General features: G+C 39.8%; 1 protein-coding gene across 2 annotated transcripts in view; it reads right to left on the bottom strand.

The window, feature by feature from the left end:
* LOC307019180 (protein phosphatase 3 catalytic subunit alpha-like) overlaps positions 1–15,851 on the bottom strand; it is a 29,441-nt gene extending 13,590 nt beyond the window's left edge. Inside the window, exons 1-6 of one of the 2 annotated variants that reach the window (XM_079649846.1) lie at positions 15,381–15,851; positions 9,908–10,108; positions 5,569–5,693; positions 5,349–5,460; positions 4,000–4,145; positions 3,770–3,909 (exon numbers count right to left, since the gene is read on the bottom strand). In XM_079649846.1, coding sequence (XP_079505972.1) covers positions 3,770–3,909; positions 4,000–4,145; positions 5,349–5,460; positions 5,569–5,693; positions 9,908–10,108; positions 15,381–15,435 — 779 coding nt within the window. In that variant the 5' untranslated portion in view covers positions 15,436–15,851. The remainder of the gene's footprint in view (positions 1–3,769; positions 3,910–3,999; positions 4,146–5,348; positions 5,461–5,568; positions 5,694–9,907; positions 10,109–15,380) is intronic. The other variant, XM_079649847.1, reaches the window with a different exon arrangement.
* Between the last annotated feature and the right edge of the window lie 3,816 nt (positions 15,852–19,667).

The raw sequence follows: 19,667 nt of genomic DNA, 5'->3' as shown, positions 1-19,667 counted from the left end.
TTAGTTAGTTGCTTGTAGTAATATACTTCTGACAAATTGTAAAGACATTTAACAATTACTAAACAAAGTGAAAGAGGCATTATTATGCTTTTGGGGGGTTTCCATTTCCTGTAGTTTGTTATATACGTAGGTCTTTGTGCATGTTAATGGTCTGCAAAGGCTACAATCCCAAAGTTCCCTCTCCCACACATCTTATGTGATAGGCTAAGAGGTGGGACATCTCTAAGCAGTTGACCAATCACAACAGAGCTGGCCAGCTAACCAATCAGAGCAGACTGGGCTCTGGTTTCAGACAGACGGTGAAAAGATAACATTATGAGGTAGGCATTACAACTCGTCTGCTGTTATGCCTCCAGATAATATTAAAAAAGCGGGGAACATTTCCACTCTGATATTAGATCGTCAGTCTTCTACAAACATTTGCTGATATCATACTGTCTCTGCAATAACTTACATCTATTTCAAACCTTCCTTGTAGCTCTGAGGAGTAAGAAACTGCATTTCTACTTGTGGAAACTGCTCCGTATTGATTCCATGGGAAACATGTATATGCTGTCAAATAACTTCTACTTCTCAGATGGAGATTTTCTTGCATTTCCCCAAAGTCCTCGGGAGAATGTGGATCTCTGTGTAGTTGGCAAGAGTCATAATGATGGAGAGGTAAGTTTGAGAGAGAAGGCAGAACAAAGCCACAGGGAGATAGATGACTATTATAGCAGCATCCTCCACACATCTACACAGTAATCCTCACTAAGCGCCTCTCTCACTGTGAATAGAGGGCTGACCGTTTAACAGCAGTGAAAAGGGAAGTTCAGACCCATCACCTGCTCCTTTCTCTTCTACATTAGATACTCTCCAAAGGTGCTTGTAGAGTCAAAGTGAGAAGGCGCCTGTGTGGAAATATATTGTGAAACAGAAACGTGGGCACTTAACAGAGGAACTATTTCATCTGATATCATTTGACGCATATGTCACCTTCAACACATCTTTTGAATACACTGAACTACTCTGCTCTCACTGTCCAGACATTTCATTTCTTCATCGGAGGAGGAGGAATACATCTCCATGAAGGTTTCTCAATACTCTAATTTCCCCTCCTCGACTCCTCGGTCCTCCGGTAGTGACCCGGAAATGGATTTCAGCGTGTCATGTTGAAGGACATCTCATTTCTCTAAATGCACATCGAGGACCGAGCATCGAGGAGGCTCTCTGGAGGAGCTCTAACCGAGGAGACACTGATGGGTCCTCCACGGCTCCTCCATGCCGGATGCATTTCCGGGAACGGTGGAGGCGTGGCGCACGGCCGGACTTATCGCAGCCAATGACAGCTCTGCATGCATCCCCTGGATATTATTTTAGTAACTGCTGTGAGGTCCGTGCAGAAAGCAGAGCAGTGTGTAAAATATATATCACTCAGTATAACAGGCCTACATTACTTTCTGTATTTGTATGCTGTAGTTTAGTAGATATCTACAAACAAAGAGTCGATATTTTTCTAAGACCATTTAGTGCTTCACATAATAAAATACAAAACGGCTGTATCCTGATATATAGCCTATATGCTTTAGGAGCTGTAGGTGTGTGTGGTCCAGTGTGTAGGTGTGTGTTGTACAGTGCGTAGATGCGGCGGACAGACGGGTCTCAGTTGGTTTGGTGTCCTATGCTTACTTTTAATACTTGTAAATACAACTTTTGGCCCGTAATTTCAATTCCCCATTTCAGCGACCAGAGAGAGGGGGGGGGGGGGGGGGATATATCCAGTCTCTGATTGTGTTATGTTATTATGCTGTGAGTGCTCTCATACTTTGTTTGATTCTGAAATTGTATATATTTATATAAATGTCCGCATCTGTAGCCTGTTATTGTCTCATTATACCGCACTGTGAATGAATTCAAAGTAAATATATAAGTCGTCATGAACACATCTGTCCATCCGACAGAGGGCTGCTGTGCCTCCTGTCATCATTAACGGACGTCTCTTTAAAATTACCGCTCGGATGAGAGGAGTTCTCATTTCTCTAACCGCCTGCTGCTTCCCCTCCTCTCTCCTCGGTTCCCCTCCTCGACTCCTCCGCTCGCATCTCCTGTGGGCGGGACTAAGACACGACGATAGGAGTCGAGGAGGGGAGTTAGAGTATTGAGAAGCCTTCCTTCCATGACTTTACTTTTTATGGTTTAAGCAGCTTCCACGCAGGGGGAGTGTGTACCGTTCTGAACCTTCATTAAGAAAACTCTCACCACATCCACCTAATCCCTCCACCTCTCCTCACCATCACCTACTTCCAACTTTAAACTTGCAGCGATGTAAGGACAGATACTTATTTTACGTGCTCCGTCATCGAAGGTGAAGAATTGCCTAACAAACCCGTTCCCAGCTGTGCCTCGCAGTCATATTGTACTCCTCTCTCTTGTCTCATTTTCTTATTTGACTCCAGATTTTAACCATTTGATTATTTGTCGTTAAGAAACCTGTTAACCACAAGGCTATAAGATCCATTTACACACAGACACTATCTATAGCCTTTAAGGATATATTCACCAATTCATCAGTAAATAATTCCTTAATCGCAGTCTCATTCTTCTGTTATCCCCATTATGGGATGTTAAGCGTGTGCCTCTTATTTGTTTTGTTCTTTTTAGTTTTGTTCAGGAAGTAATACATGTTTGATATCTATAAATAATTTACAATCTTAACATCTATTTTTGATATTAAGCGATTCAGTTGAGAAGCTTTTGTGTAACTCCTGTACTCATCAAATCTCCTGCAAGATTAAATGGGATCTCATCAAAATGGGTAATTCAGGTCGTTGACCTCTGAACTAGGGATGCCAGAAACTGACCATGATCGAATTCGAAAATCGGACAGCCCTGGCGAATATTAATCGATTATTCGCCCCCCCCCCCCGGGAGAGAACCTTTTTTTTTTTTTTTTACTTCATTTTGCACTTGTCAGTTCGAAGTACTCTCTTCTTTGAACGTACCGCTTTGTTCATCTTGAGTTATGTTGATCTAACCGTTCTGTATATCGCCAATAAATCAATCGCACGTGTGACAGAGAGGGGGGGGGGGGGGGGGGGGGTGGGGGTTGGTGTGCAGCAGGCTGCAGCAGGCAGCAGCAGTCTGCACTCTTTACAGTAAAACAAACTGGTGGTGTGACCAATGGCCATTTACAATTATTAATACTATTACTATTATTAGCATTAGTCTATATTTTGGTTGAAACTAAGTCAGGAAAAGAAAAACATAAATAATTATAAAAAAATATATAAATAAAATCGATTTTTTTTTTTTTTTCGATTATGGAGACTGTAACGAATATTAGAAAAATCGAATAATCGCTGCCATCCCTACTCTGAACGCATGCTATTCCCTACTCTCATTTCCATCCTCCTCACACCATAACGATGAGTAAATAAAGCAGAAGAGGTGTGAGGAAGACATCACCTGCTTAATGATCAACCAACATCGTTTGCATGTTCTTTTTTAGCTATCCCTGTGAGGTAGGATTTTTATTTTTGAAGGATTTTGAAGTTTGCAATTAATAAGAGACCTTCAACAAGCCATATGTGTCAAGCTAATGGAAGCAGAGACACTTGACATACTGGATGATAGTGCTTGCAATACAATTAGTCAAAAACCCAACGATTCAAGCATTGGTAACGTAGTAAAGTTGGATTTAAAAGCTTTGCACTCATAGTCTCAAGTATCTAGGTATGGACATAATAATCCAGGAGGTGTGAATATGTTTCGGGGAAGAAGAACAGCTCACCTGTAGAAGTAGGAGCAGCCTCGCACTGTGTTGTGGCTGAAATATTCCTGGGTTTTCTCATTGCCAAAGTCCTCCAGAGGATCCGCCCACAGCAGGTCACACATGGGCCCAAAAGCCGGCGGCTCCTTAAACCGGTCCAACTTAACATAAAGAAGCAGAGATGCAGCTTTGAAAAACTGATAATTCCTTTAAAAGAAATACACGATAGTGCTCAGACGGTATGTTCTTACCTTTTTTATGTCATCTAAGGTGTGTATTTCAGGTGAGAGCCCACCGTGGACACACAGAAACTGTTGGTTCATGAGTGCAGCCAGGGGAAGGCAGTCGAACGCATCCATACACGAGTCGTACACCTGCTCTGAGTACTTGATTTTACCTGACAGAGGACACATGACATCAATACAGCATGTTCTTTGTTTGTTCTTGTAAGACAGCTTTGACATTGGAAAATGCTGATGGATCTTCTTTTTTCAGAACTTATAATGGGTTATTATAGAAATATAGCAAACAAAAGAAGTTCTGTTTGGTTATACAGATTTGTTTTCATGTACACATACTAGGCATTTATTTGTTTTCCAATTATTGACTGAAATCCCATCCCATGTTTTCATTTCATTTTTTTTCATTTGTTCCGTTCATGGTATGCACAACTTAAAGTGGACCTATCATGCTATATTTGAATAATATAGTGTAGGACCATACCTATATAAGGCGTATTTATACTTTTTATTTTTCAAAATATCAAACAGATCATGCATTTTAGCCATTCCTCATTTTGCTCAATTTAACACTGTCTTTGCATGGGCTGATTCTGTGAGAGCAGCACCATCTACAGGCCTGGCATATGTACTACAGCGTCTCCAGCGCTTTCAAACGGCAATGTCCGTGGCTGTCTCCTCCTGATTGGTGGAGTTGGCCCAATAGCCGTAGCGCCACTTCTGTGACGTCACAGAAGTGTTCAAATCTGGATCAGTCTGTCTCAGATCCGTTGCAGCCCCTTTTTAAGAGATTTGGGTATGGAGGAAAATAGAGAGGGTTGTGTTTTCTGACACTTGGTGAGATCCCTGGAACACCGGGGACACACATTCATGTAGAAAAGACGTACAAAAGTGCATTTTGCATGATAGGTCACCTTTAATCTATAACAACAAAACATTTCTCAAAACATTTCTCTATAAACACACCATACCCGAAAAGGAGCAGGGAGATTACAATAATCTTATATTACCTGCCCCTTTCTAAAGAAATTCAAATAAATAGAAATAGATGGTCTGTCCTTCATATTTTCTTATTCACAGCCAATCATAACAGTCTCGTATGAAAATAAGAAAAACAAAAAAACGTACAAAAAAATACTTAGTTCCCGCTTGACAGTCAACGGAAAGGAACAAAACAAAACAAAAATAACATCACCACAACATTTCTTTCGTCGTCATGCTGAATTAACCTGACATTCAGACACGTTAATAAAGACACTTACAATCTCTACCAGAAGTGCTCCAGGCTACACGTGACATTAGCAATACACGGAGAGACATATATAAACAATACAAATATATATATACTGAGAGGTACTCACATTCTTGTTTGAAGGTGAAGTATTCTGTCAAATGTCTACATTCATGATTTCCACGAAGTAAAAATAGTGTCTTTGGATAGAGGATTTTCAGCGACCAGAGGTATAAAACACACTGCCAAAACAAATACATAAACTGAGTGTTAGGAAAAGCTGAATACATTAAAGTGACTATATATGAAGCTTTGTATCCTCCATGTTAATAATATTCTGATGGTTTTACCTCAATACTGAAGTAGCCACGGTCCACGTAGTCCCCGAGGAACAGGTACCGTGTTGTGGCGGGGGATCCTCCCACTTCAAACAGCTTCATGAGATCAAAGAACTGCCCGTGGATGTCGCCACAGACTGGAAAACAACCAAGAGACAGAAGATGTTACAGAATCAAAAGGACCTGATTGAATATTGAATGTGAGGGACAAAGAGATACACACAATCATGCTCAGCGGTATCATTCGGTTATTTTGGAATATTTTAGCGAAACGATTACAGCAGCATCGCTACACCTTGAAGCTACTTTTCTAACCTCTTGTAGCTACGGCTCACACATAATCGTACACAGTTGTAAATGTATTTTCAGAAGGATGTTTTTCCTTCCAAAAAAAGATCCTGGATGGTTGTAATGTCTGCATTCGCCAGAAGAGCAAGAGATCGAATATTCTGTATATCAATAATACAGTAAACGTCTCTATAATTCATATTTGATAAAGATGATATGTTGTGTTTGCTAGGATTGCTGTTCCCTCTATTAAGATATCAAAGCAGTAAACTTACAGTGAGCTGTATTAATAATGAAGGGCAATGTACTTTGAAATATAGATGTTATGTAACCATAAACACCGCCATAAATAACAATAGCTGTGTAATACAGATCATTGTATGCTTGCTCAAGCATTTGTTGCAACTATGTTCATGCTACTTTATTTTTTGTCTGAATGCAATCCTTTCCCTTCACACTTCACAGCTCATTCCATTGAGGACATTAACAAAGTCACTATAACGAATAATGTTTGTTATTCTATGAGTCTCTGGCCCCTAAGCTGAAGCACGATGAACTTAACCTTTAACAGTCAACATAGCAGCAAAAGAGCATTTTAAAACAATATGCCTACGTGTGCATATTCCTCCAGGAAGAATATATATTACAGCCGCAATTACAGCACTGCTAAGGTTAAAGAATCTGCAGAGGAATATAATGGTTTGAATTCCCCCTGTCCGTAGGTCGTCTCCGGCTGAAAGACCTCTGCAGAGGAATGAGAAGCTCTGCCCTCAAAGAGGTAGAAAAAGCTCCCAGGGGAGATACATACTTTTTTGTTGTTGCAGTGAACACTATGGCTCTGGAGTGCAAACCTACATCTCATTTCCTCACTGCCTTCAATTTTTCATTATCATCTTCCTCTGTCTCCTTCTCTCCTACTCATCCTCCATCTCCTCTCTCTTTTCTGTCTCCCCTATCAGCTCCACAGTGGCCTTCGCCCACTCAAAGCTTAGAGCAACGTGAGTGGGAGACTGCTTGTGTGACTAAAGCAATCAAACACACACACACACACACACACACACACACACACACACACACACACACACACACACACACACACACACACACACACACACACACACACACACACACACACACACACACACACACACACACACACACACACACACACACACACACACACACACACACACACACACACACACACACACCGTGGAACACCAGTGCATAAACGCCTCATAATATATCACTACACACACGCAGCTGCAGAGACATGCAAACACAACTCAGGCTCACAAAGACATAAAGCAGACCTCCACACTCACAAATGCCCGTACACAATACTCGGTTCATCATCCATTTTTCATTCTTAATATATAAAGCCTCCATTTTCCTGATGCCAGTCAAGAGGAGGAGCCTTTAGACTTCTTTCTAAATCAACGTGCACTTCATCCATTTGTCACCTTTGTTTCAGATGAACACTGAACTTGCTTTCGAGTAAGACATTTAAGCTGTAATTATTTGCTACAGTAGCACATATTTGTGGGAGATCTGATTGATGTGATCAAAATAAGAGAATAGTTTCCTGCAGTACGAATCAAATCTGCTTTTCATCTTCTTTGTGCTGCAGTCAGGTTCCTTGTTTATTTTTGTACTACTAGAACAAACAGAAGCATTGTCAGTCTTCAGCCTTTTACTCCTCTCTACTACACTCTCAGAAAATAGTATCCTTAAAGGTAGGGTAGGTAAGAATGGAGAAACCAGCTCGAGTCCGCTAGAATTTGAAAGTACACAACCGAAAGAAACCTGCCCCTTCCTTCAGACTTCCTCACAGAGCCCCTCCTCCAACACACACGGACGCGCACATGACCAATGAGGGCACGAGATAAGTTTGTGCACAGATGGAAGGCTGACAGGCAGGTAGGCCATCCAGGTATTTTAGCCGGGCCGAGGCAGATGATTGGTCGTGCTTTTTACAGTGCCACGGAGGAGGATGTGGCTCAGTGGATAGTGTGATTGACTTCGAATCAGGGGATAGCAGGTTCGAGTCCCATTGCAGTCAGCATGTCGTTGTGTCCCTGAGACACTTCACCCCAAATTGCTCCTGTGGGGATTGTCCACAGTATTGAGTATGTAATTCGCTTTGGAGAAAAGCGTCTAACAAGTAACATGTAATGTAATGTAACCACGGCTTCCACAGATGACATTTTTTAATGTATTTAATATATTCATTGCTATCGGGATGTTAAGAGCATTCCATGGAATATAACAAAAAGTGTTTCTGAAGTGAATTAGCTACCCCACCTTTAAATACATGATAGTCATAGATTTGTAGAAATGTTGTCCAGGCATTAATATCCACTTTAGTATAAATCGTTTTTCACTTTGATCATCAAACCTTTACCTGCTACGTCTTTGATTAGTGCTAGTTGGTTAATGGTTAATGACTGTTAAACATCTTACCTGTTAAACAACAGCATGTTAGCAATGTCAATGTAAATATTTGTAAATGTAGACCACACAAATTGTATTTTTAAATTGCAATATTAGATTTTTTGACCACTTCACGACACGCTAAAAGAAAGCCACAGTCTGGCTAACTTGCTAGCAAACAATGACCTTCTTTCTTATTCAGTAGAGAAGAAGCAACATTAGCGTTTGATTGAAGCCTTGTCTCTAAACATCAGATACACTCAAGTCCCAAATGTACTTCTGGAAATTGTGTTTGTTTCAAAATATGTCCCAACTATGCAGACCTAGGCTATTTCAGTATCGAGGAAGCTGCTAGATGTTTCACTTTTTTCAAACAAGTTGCTCTTTGTCATTGCAATTCAAAAGGTTTGGCCAATGAAGCTACTAAGAGATGGAGCAGTTTATTAAAGAGGTCATTTATTTTCGGGTTATGTGGTTATATCAACTTGTTCTGACTATTTTTCACCTTAGCAATTCACATTGATCTACCTCTACTCTTTTGCTACCCATTTATATCTATGTCACTCTTTCCTCATTGATTTAAATCGAATGGAGAGAGAAGAGGTCGAGAGATCAGAAATTTAAAAATAAAAGATATAAATACATCTACACAAATTACAGCTTCCAAAAAGAACAGTGAGTTGAATCGCAAATCGCCAAAACCATTAAATCTAAAAAAAAATAGACTATAGGAATGTATTGCAGGACTGACACTATAAAAATAAGCTAGTGAGTAGGTTTGGGTTATTGGAAAAAACTTAAAAGATTGCCAAAACATTGCACACTGAAGCTGTGGGTATCAGAAATGAGATTGGCCGCCGCTAATTCAAGAAGAGTGTTGTGTAAAATCGAACTAGTTATAATGCTTTTAACCAGAATAGGAGGCCTTACAACTGTAGCATGACAGGCCCTGGGTTAATAGACAGGCGAAGTCCCGCCCATCTACTTCCGACCATGGGACCTTATTTCGGAAAAATTATGTATTGAAGTCAATGGAGAGATAAAGATAATCTTTCGATCCCGTTTGAATTGTGCCACGAATTACACATATGATGTTTGTCAATCTTAAAAAATGATTTCCATGTCAAAAAAGTCACAGTTTGTCGTAAAACTGTTAAGACTATGAAAAATACGTGACTAGAAAGACTACAAATCCCAGAATCCCGGTCCCGCATGCTGGCTCTTAGAAACCGACTAACTCCCCTTGTGTGTATGTACAGCTCTCAACATGCCCACACTTGGAGTGATTTTCACCTCTTTTAATACTTTTCGCCTCATTCTGAAAGAAAGAAATGAAATGTGCCAACGTGACGCCATCTTGGTGTTGGTGCGAGACGGGAGATGTAGTTCATTGAGCAGTTTCACACAAAAAAAAAAGTGTTACTTCACAGTTTTAAGACATTTACATTTTTTTGACTTGCAAAATTATCTTTTAAATTGACAAACATCATATGTGTAATTCGTGGCACATTTCAAAACGGGATCAAAAGATAATCTTTCTCTCGCCATTGACTTCAATACATACTTTTTCCGAAATAAGGTCCCATGGAGGTCCCATGCCTCTCTATATCTCTGAGAGGTTATTAAATACCTGTGACTGGTGCCTCGATGTCCAGTATAGTTTTCTCCTGACGCAGGATAGCGGCCCCTTCGCTGATGATTTTAAGCGCCACGGCCTCCTCCACGCGGCCCTCCTTGGTGAGGTGGGCCTTCAGGAGATCCACGCGAGGTTTCCCTTCGCAGTCGAACACTTCCTTCATTGTAAGGCGGTGGCTCAGGGGGAAGGGGACAGCTGAGGACAAAGCACAGGCACATGGTGACATTTAAACACAGGCGACATCACGGTTACTATGGCTACTGTACTAGACACCAAACACACAATATTCCTTTTTTTATTTGGCAATGTCTTGAGAGAATAGTGGCTTAAACCACTCATAAGATACACAAAATATATTATCATGCAGAAATCATGTTTGAGAGGTGGGTCGGAGGTGCAAGGTAAAACATTTTAAGTAAAGCTAATTTAATATACTGTTGGATGCCTAGTATCCAACATTATATCAGTCACTGGAATTCCTTCACACCCAGTCAGATACCGACGGTTATTCCAGTACAGACGTGTGGTTACTTGCTAAGTATTTTTGAAGTGCTGGATAAAACCCAGCTAACTTCTGAGCAATCTATTCATCCAGTACTCTCCATGGATTTCTGAAGCCTGTGGCTATTAAAATGCACCACTCACCTAGATAACAGACTGCCTGTGAAAGTGTGAAATCCAACCAAAGATCATTACTTGACAGTGGCAGCAAAGGTTATCTTTTAGATCTGGTGCTGATCTCAGTGTAATGGGACTACAAGCTTTCAGGTGCAACATATTAATCTACTGATCACCTACTAGTCTCACACAGAAAACTAAGGCTGTAAATAATTCAGATCAAAGGTGAATTAAGTCGGTTGACATCGAGTTGCAAAATTCATCATAAAATACATAGTCATTGTTTGACTAAAAGCAGGAGGACCACTTCTGGACACTCGGGAAAACATACATGTTGAGTTTTAACATTAACTGGCTGAGTGTTCGGGGCTGAGGTGTGTGATTGCACCTGGCCTGGGCTTTAGCAGTTAGTAATAGTACAAAAAGGCACAATCATACTATAAAATAAAAAATGTGGATAATTGTACCTCAGCAGAGTTTAAAAGGTTGCATCTACCTTAGTCACCGCATGTGCAATACTGGGACTTCCTACTAGATGTGAATATGATTTGATGTTTATTGTGGATCCACTATAGCAGTTTCACTTTAACCTTCAGTGAGGTGTGTCAGGCCTTTCTGCTATTTGTGTCAATAATACCTGTCATAGCTGTGACAGAAGAGAGCTCAACATGCTCACAATTTGAGGAGCACAATTGGAGCAAAGAGGCTTTGTGAAAATAGATGCGTTTGACCTTAAGCTAGTTAAGGAGCACTTCAAAAAGCCATCTCTCTTCAGAGGATGTCAACAACCATTTCATTGCCTAGAATCGTATCGTTTAGTATGTTGAGGTAAAAACTGGTTTGTGATTGCTAAATGAGATTGACCATTTTAGATGAGATGTAGAATTAAGAAGTCCATTGTCCAAGCAAGAGTGAGTGTTTTTATTTCCAACAAATGCTTGTTCTGGTGCTGCTTTCAAGTCCTTAAGCTGAGCTAACATAGCTTAGCATCAAGACGGGAAAGGGGTGCCTCTAGTATCAACATAACCTACACAAATAAAATAACTACAAGGAGCAGGATTTATTATTTTTCTGTAGCCTTATAATTTCTTAATTATTAATCATTCTTGTTTAATCGTCTGATACTCTTTTGTCGTTAACTCTTTTGAGGTTATAGGTAGGATGTTGTGTTTTTTAGAATTGATAAACCAGTTGCATGCCGTCTATAGAAAAGGAATTTGTTGTTTAGACATAAGCACTCTGTGATTTTTCTTTAACTAGTGTATACTTTTACATGTGAATGCACTTGTGATTGTAGCCTGAAGGTGGACTTTGATTTAATAGATCTATCATGTAATGTAATCATCTTCATCAACCAGCCTTTCCCCTTTGAAAATTCTACGCAGTAATGTTTACTCTGACCTACTTTTTACTTTTACTGAGCACATTTTCTTGTAAAATATTCTAGTACTCTACTCCATCCCTGCATATGTACACATGACACAAGCCATCAGAAGCAATACATTCAGGAGTAAGAGTATGCTTGGCAGATTTGTGCAGTGCATTGCAAACAGGGCCACTCAGCAGTGCCAAATGTGGAGAAGACAAAGGAAGAGTCTCATAGCTCAAGCTTAAACCGAACATGATCAAAATGCTCTTTAATAATGAATGCTTGACTAGAGAAATCTCAAAGTCGTTGCTCCTGGGATAATGAGGCGGGCCTCAGCTAGTCTGTTCAATTGGACACAAAACATTTCGCAGTGTGCAGTGTGTATCTGTGATAGTGATGTGTGCTTTGACACTTTACCAGCTAGTGCAAAATACCATACTCAGCACAGTCACCACTCAGGGTTCTGTTAGGTTAATAGATTGTATGGAAGCATAGCAGCGTATATCGATACAACTTTGCCAAATATGTCTCAAATGCAGTGATGAATTACATTCACAGACACATTTGTACGGGAAATGAGAGGAAGTGAATGAGCCAATAAGCTTTAACAACACTGATTGAAAAGTACCGTTTTAAAGTCTGGCATCTTGTTAACAGTAACATGAAATGAAATTGAACCAATGCATATGCTTTTAAAAAGGACACTTTTTTGAAGCAGAATGGAGCTGCAAACGATTACATCGACTTATAATAACAAAATGAAAAAAAGCAATCAAACCCCTCGACAAATGATCTTTAACAATGAATTTTACAGACACACACATATGTAGAAGTCCACAGATATAGATGTGTGGTAAGATGAAATGAGATGAAAAGCTGACTTCTGCTCAGCACCAGAGCAGAACTATGAAATACGGTATGTTGCCGGGCAACAGCAGCAGCAGCTGACTGTTGGAGTACAGCCAGTGCTGCCACGGAAAACTGCAATTTGCATTGGAGGTTCACATAGATGCTGTTGGAAATGCTCATGTGGTAGATGTCTGTCAAATGTTCCGATCATATTGAGGGGTATAAACCTCTCTATGCGTTAAAAAACGGTTTCCTTAGAATAGTATCTCCAAGCTGCATAAATTAAATAAATAATGCTTATAGTAGGTTTTTGCTGCTAATGAGCTACCCTAGGTTCAGGCAGGAAATACTGAATGGCTTCATCTGATTGGACCAACTCGACAGCGTGTACTTATAAGAGCTCTAATTAAATACAGTACACAGACCCAAGTGTCAAGCTTTTAATATTATGTTGCATTGCTTTTTTCCCCAACAACACCGTACAGCTCTAACAGCTGGGATGTGCTTTACTGTATGTGATGTTTGAAGACTTATGTACATATAGTACTATAGTATGTACTTATGTTCTGACTAATTAAATGTATATATAAAGGCAGATCGGTTCTGCCAAACCCACCTATTGCTCCATCATAACTATAAATAAACCATCAATATCAGCTCAACTGTTGTTGGAACCAATCGGCTATCTTTGCTAATTTGCTCACGGTTCAATCCTTGCTACTGTGGGAATGTTTGAGCCTGTTGCAAGGCTTGTTGACATATTATGTCTCGGTACAGTGATTTTCACACTGTTGCGTAATTATTTATTTAGAAAAGTATTTTGAATACCTTCAAAGAATAAAGGAAACACATTCATGTACTGCATTTCGGAATACAGCGACTGACATGATCAAGGACCTTCTACTGTGCTATAATAAAGTAAGATAGTTCACAGGTATACTAGGCCTCATACCTAAAATAACTGACCTGAATATGCCTCTGTATGCCCACAGCGTGGTGGGTGACAGTACTGAAGAAAACAAACTGCACAGACCAGCAGTTATTGTGTCTCTTTAGATATGTTGTGTCAGGTAAAAATATGTAAGAGAAAAGAAAGGAACAAGGAATTGTGGTTTGAGTTTGAGACATACTACAATAACTTCATGGCTTCAAAGCTCAGTAGTTTTCGTCATGCGCCACACATTACAACTGTAAGAACTGTCTGTCTCTACGCATCAATTCGCTATTGTCTTGATAGCTTCCTTTAATCACCAGAAGGATGCATTATTCAATTTATTGCATCAAAGTTGTTTTCACTTTACTATTAGGATAGGAATGTGGACATAAGTGAAAAGTGATATTCATGTGTTGAAACGATTATCAATTTTGGACTGTAAAAAGGAAACCATCAATGTAGATTTTGAAGACATGGATGAAGCTATGGAGCCATCTGAGGAGATACAAATCAAACAAATGCATATGATAGTGTTTCAAACCTTGCACAAAAACCCCTAAATGTTAAATGACCATGTTACAAAGCAAAAGTCTGAGTCAGAAATCTTGGATGCTTTGCTGATATAAAACCTTTCTTTGACATATTTTTATGGATGTCAGTTTATTTTTGCCAAAGATATAACCACAATACTTCATTGGTTGTGAGATCCTGCTCAAAACAACACCTAATGATGCCACCTGAGACCAACTTTACAGACATTAGGACAAAGGACAGTGCTAGAAGACAATACAGTTCCTTATTTCACGGTTCAAACCGGTTAGTCGAAATACATATTTTTCGATTGTAACAGCTTAAAAGATACTGGACAATGTATTGTGCCTACCTACTGCCTGCAGTCATTGTCACAGATTAGTATCTAACAGTGCAGACTTCCCTGTGTTTCCACAACTCTGAAGCCTAAAGGACAAAGTTGTTAATGCTGACTGGCCATTACAATAAGATACTGAATGTGAATATATTCAGGCTCAGTGCTGACTGTGAGCTGATCCATGCTCCAAATGAGTTATGGCACAACTGTGAGCACTTCATCATCCTCCATTGATCCTCAGTAAAAGAACATCCTTCTTTTCATCTACTGATGCGGCTTTTGGGGTTCCTTATGGACCTCTTCTCATGCAATTAAAACATGACTCACTCCCGGTAAAAATATAGCCCCATTAATGTCAATTTCATGCACTCTTCCTCTTCCACTGGCCCTGTCAAAGCCTGTGAAATCCTGCTGCATCACTGCCACAGCTCCTACCACAAGCTCGGCAATTCAGCTGTTTTCCCCCCATCATGCCTACCCAAAGCCGAAAGCCAGGCTACAGCGAAATCGTGACAGCAAAGATTACAAATTATAAATAAATGTGTGCAATAATAAAAAAAAATAGATATCCATATTTTTCGCTGCATTGCTGCTTCTAAGCCCGATCTTCGCGGGGGCTGTGCAGCAAAGAAACGGATTGTTTATCAACATCAAAGCCCCAGCAGCCCACCATCACCGCGAACACAACCTGATGGCCGCATACACCATTAATGCACGACATGAAAAATAAAGGCCAAATATCAAGGGGAAAAAACGCAAGGACCTAAACAGTGGAGATGTTATGTAATATCTACAGCCATAAGCAAACGAAAAATGTAGGCTAACTTACATTTCACCATCCTATCAGTGGCGTTTAAGACGATGTCAGCGTTAGACATCTTCATGGGCAGTTGCTGTCTTCGAGGCTGAAGCGGGTTTTTCTCTCCCTCCTTTAGGGCTCTACTCTCGGTATTTGTTGTCGAAATGCGACTGGTGCTGTGGCATCACTTGGATGATGCGCCCCCTCCGTGCGTCGGTGCTGCGCCGGGTAGGACTGCTGCTCCCCAGGCAGGCAGGGATGGATGCTGGATGCTGGATGCTGTAGGAGCTGCTGCTGCTGTGCTAAGCTGTTAATGTGGGGGAGGATGCACGGAGAGAGAGGGGGACCGGAGAGAGTGAGCGAGAGAGAGAGAGATGTGCACTATCCCGACATGGCGGTGAAGGGAACTCCCACGCAAATGTTTCACGGGACTGCCTGATGCTGCCATCAGATGGAGGCTGAGACGGGGTTGCCCCCACACACGCAGGGTGCGCCATGTTTCGGTATTCTTCAAATTTCGGTACGCCCAAAAATGAGAGCGGATGGGCCTTGGTTTCCAACATGTGTCATTCATGATCACTACACGGGCTCGTTATGGTTATAGGCGCTCAAACGTGCACGCAAACGTCATTGGCGTTTGGCTTTTTTTTATTCAATGGTGGCAGGGACATTTCAGGTGGTGGCGACAAACCATCAGGGTGTGCAAATTAAGGGACTCCAGCTGGCGATCCAGAGACATTTTGACCTACAACATTAACATTTGAGCTATTCCCGATTTATTTTTACCTCAGATTAGCTATAAACACATGTTCTGAAGATCACACATAGCCAACGTCAAAATGGTTGATAGCACAAACGTGACTGCTGTAGCCTAAAGGGCAGACACGAAAGCTGGAATTGTTTTTATTTTATGTTATCATTTGTTGTTAAATATATGGAACGAATGGTACTTTTAGTTAATAATATATAGATGTTGATGATGAATACAAATGTAAAGAAATATGATTCATCAAAAATGAATGGCTAGTATAATTTCACAAACAGATATGTCATCCCATATGGACTGAAAGGAACATAATTGACTTTCAGACACTGAAAGCCTCTGGGAACATCATTTCCCATGAGAGGGTAATTAAGTAGCATACAATATTTGTGGTCAAAACAGATGTAATTCACAGCTTACATTTAGAAATAATTCAAAATGCTTTTAGTGCATATTGATGTTTTCAGATGATCAGATAAGATAATAAGATAATTCACAGTCAGTGTGTCATAATGAGCTCAGTGCCTCTTGCAGTTCCTACTTATCACCAATGGAGGCAGTGCCATTAACTCTGCTCTTTTCATGTTAGCACAAATGTAGCCATTATATTAATGTTTATGCAATACATTAATTGCATTTTTAAGTCCCAGCCATCTTCTCACCTGCATTGATTTATCTAAACAGATGCAAAGAGCTCCCCGTTTCAGCCTTTCATGCACCTAAATCTATAAGACTAGAACAAATAGTCTGATATTGTGAAGGAAGGAAGCGGGGTCGTTCACCATTCTGAAGGTCGATTGTTTGATCCTTTGGCCGCTCAGAGTATGTTGATATTTCCTTGGCACAACCATTGATATGTGAATTGTTATGTGTATTGCTCCTGATGAGCAGGTGGCACCTTGTATGGCAGCTTCTGACAACAGTGTGTGAATGCGGATTTGTGCCGTCAAGCGCTGTCAGAGGTTGCTGGACTGGAAAAGTGTTATTTACCATTTTGCTATTGTATTTTTCCATAGCTTCCATGTTATGCGACACATGCCTGCAATCCAGTACAATATATTTTTACTACGAATAAGGCCAAACTAGGAAACACATTTTTATTGGACTTTAGTGCTTCTTCTGTTTTATTTGATTTCTATTGACATGTGCTGCCTCTTTTTTCAAAAAGAAATCAGAGTTTCTATTTCATGTGACCAAATGACTTCAAATCAATGGGAATTGTATTACTACCCTCGAAAAGTTTGACGCACCGCTTTTTTTTTTTTTGAATTCCAGTGTTTTTCACATTTTATAAGCATATTGTTTCAAAGATTGAGCAGTTTCTTTAGTGAGTTTTTCCTTTCTTTTAATTCGATATTAATGATCACAACAAGGCTGACATTTGACTTGCGTCACAGCTTCCATTTTATAAGAAACAATCTATTTGATTGATTTCACAAATGTGTAGCTTATAGTCAAGTAGGTAAAGGATTTTATAGTTCTTAGTATTGGTAATAGTCCTATTATTTTGTTTCTCCAGTTAGTGTTTTTGTAGCAAATACCTTATACGTATAAAAATGGCTGGGTTCTTCATAAAAATAGAAGGACTAGTATCCAATAAAAACACACATTACATTGGAGCTATTGAACAGAAATTACTTACAAAAATGGCGAAGTTCAAGAACAACATTCATACAAAACTGAAGAAGCACTAAATCCAATTCAAAATAATTATTCAAAAAGCTATTACATCCAAGAATGTTCAACTAAAAAACAGTTTCAAGTCAAAGGTCACTGTGACCTCACTAAACCTGTTTTAAACCCTGCCTTACAGGTAAACCAATTTAGTGATTATGACAAAAATGGCTCATAGGATAAAATTATGAAGGGGTGATATTTTGGAAATACATAGTAAACTGCAACTTGACTGATGGGCGGAGGAATACACCCATTAGGCAGTAGTCCTAATTTGATTCATTTTCATCACCTTAGTTGCCAAAATGAACACTTACTGAAAGATGTAACTGAATTACTTACTACCTGCCTTAAACGTTATTACTGATCACTGAATCTGCATCTCATCATGTTTTTTTTCCCACTGCTATCAGCTACATTCATTGAATTACATGTCACTTGTTAAACGCTTTTATCCAAAGCAACTAACATACTCAATACTGTGGGCAATCCCCACAGGAGCAATTTGGGGTGAAGTGTCTCAGGGACACAACGACATGCTGACTGCAGCGGGGTTTGAACCTGTTGAACCTATCCACTGTGCCACACACCTGACATCGTGTCAGTGCTGTCAATTAATAGAAATACATACTTGCTGATACAAAATAGGACTTCATCACTTCAGGGTCCAACTCTCAGCAAAACACCTGCAAATACATCCCAATGTTAAGAGAAAAAAACCAGATTTAAATTTCAAACTGGAAACCACATTTTTGCTCGAATACTCCCTAAAATTATAAGTATAATTGTGCTTAATGTAGGCCAACATGCGATGCCTATAATTAAAGAAACTACATAATCATAATTTAGTTTTATTTTATTTTCTGTAAATATTTTATATTTGGTTTTCAGACTAAAGATGTGTTGGGTGTTAAGACTTGGATGCATGAACTTTTTGAAGTGAACCATTTAGTTGAACCTGTATTGTAAACCTGAAGGGATGCTAATGTGAGCGTGGAAGCAGATTTAAAATTTTTTGATATAATGCTGATTTTTGAATCAACAAATTTGAATTTAAACTTTGGTGACTACTTTCCAGAGGTGGGAAGTAACTAAGTACATTTATACTGTTCTTAAGTAACATTTTGAGATACTTGTACTTTAATTGAGCATTTCCATTGTATGCTACTTTAACTTCACAACAATTCAGAGGTAAGTCCTGTCCACTACATGTAGTGAATACCTTTAGTTACTTTACAGATCTGGATGAATGATGTGAAATATAATCAAGTGTTAAATCAGACTTTAGTTCCACCTGGAGTAAATTCACAAGCTACCCTGCAGTATACAAAGTCATTCAAACTAGCTGCACCTTTACCAGCTTTGAGAACACTTTAATGATCAATCATTATAAAACATATCATATATATTATTCTGAAATGGACCAATCTGCACAATGACTTCTTTTACTTTTGGTACTTTGGTAAGTATATTTTGATGCTAATACTTTTGTACTTTTACTTGAGTAACATTTGAATGCAGGCCTTTTACTTGTAACAGAGTATTCCCACACTCTCTACTTCTACTTTTACTCAAGTAGAAGATCTGAGTACTTCTCCCACCTCTGCTACTTTCCTTCGGACAAAAACGCTCCTTTGAAACACTTAGAGCACATGTGTCAAACTCAAGGCCCGGGGGCAAATCAGGCCCTTGGTGGATTTAATCTCGGCCCGCAGGATAATTTTTTTATTACTATTAGATCTGGCCCGCCGGTATATTGCACGCACACCTTCACTCAACCCTGAGGGTTTCCTCCGCTCAGAGCCTGAGCCCAAACATTGATGAACTTGCACCCAAGATGAGATGCCAAGTATCTGTTTGAATTAGCATCACAGAGCAGC

This window comes from Notothenia rossii (genome assembly GCF_949606895.1).
Source record: "Notothenia rossii genome assembly, chromosome: 9".
Lineage (NCBI taxonomy): Eukaryota > Metazoa > Chordata > Actinopteri > Perciformes > Nototheniidae > Notothenia > Notothenia rossii.
This window is presented reverse-complemented; position numbering and strand designations above follow the sequence as displayed.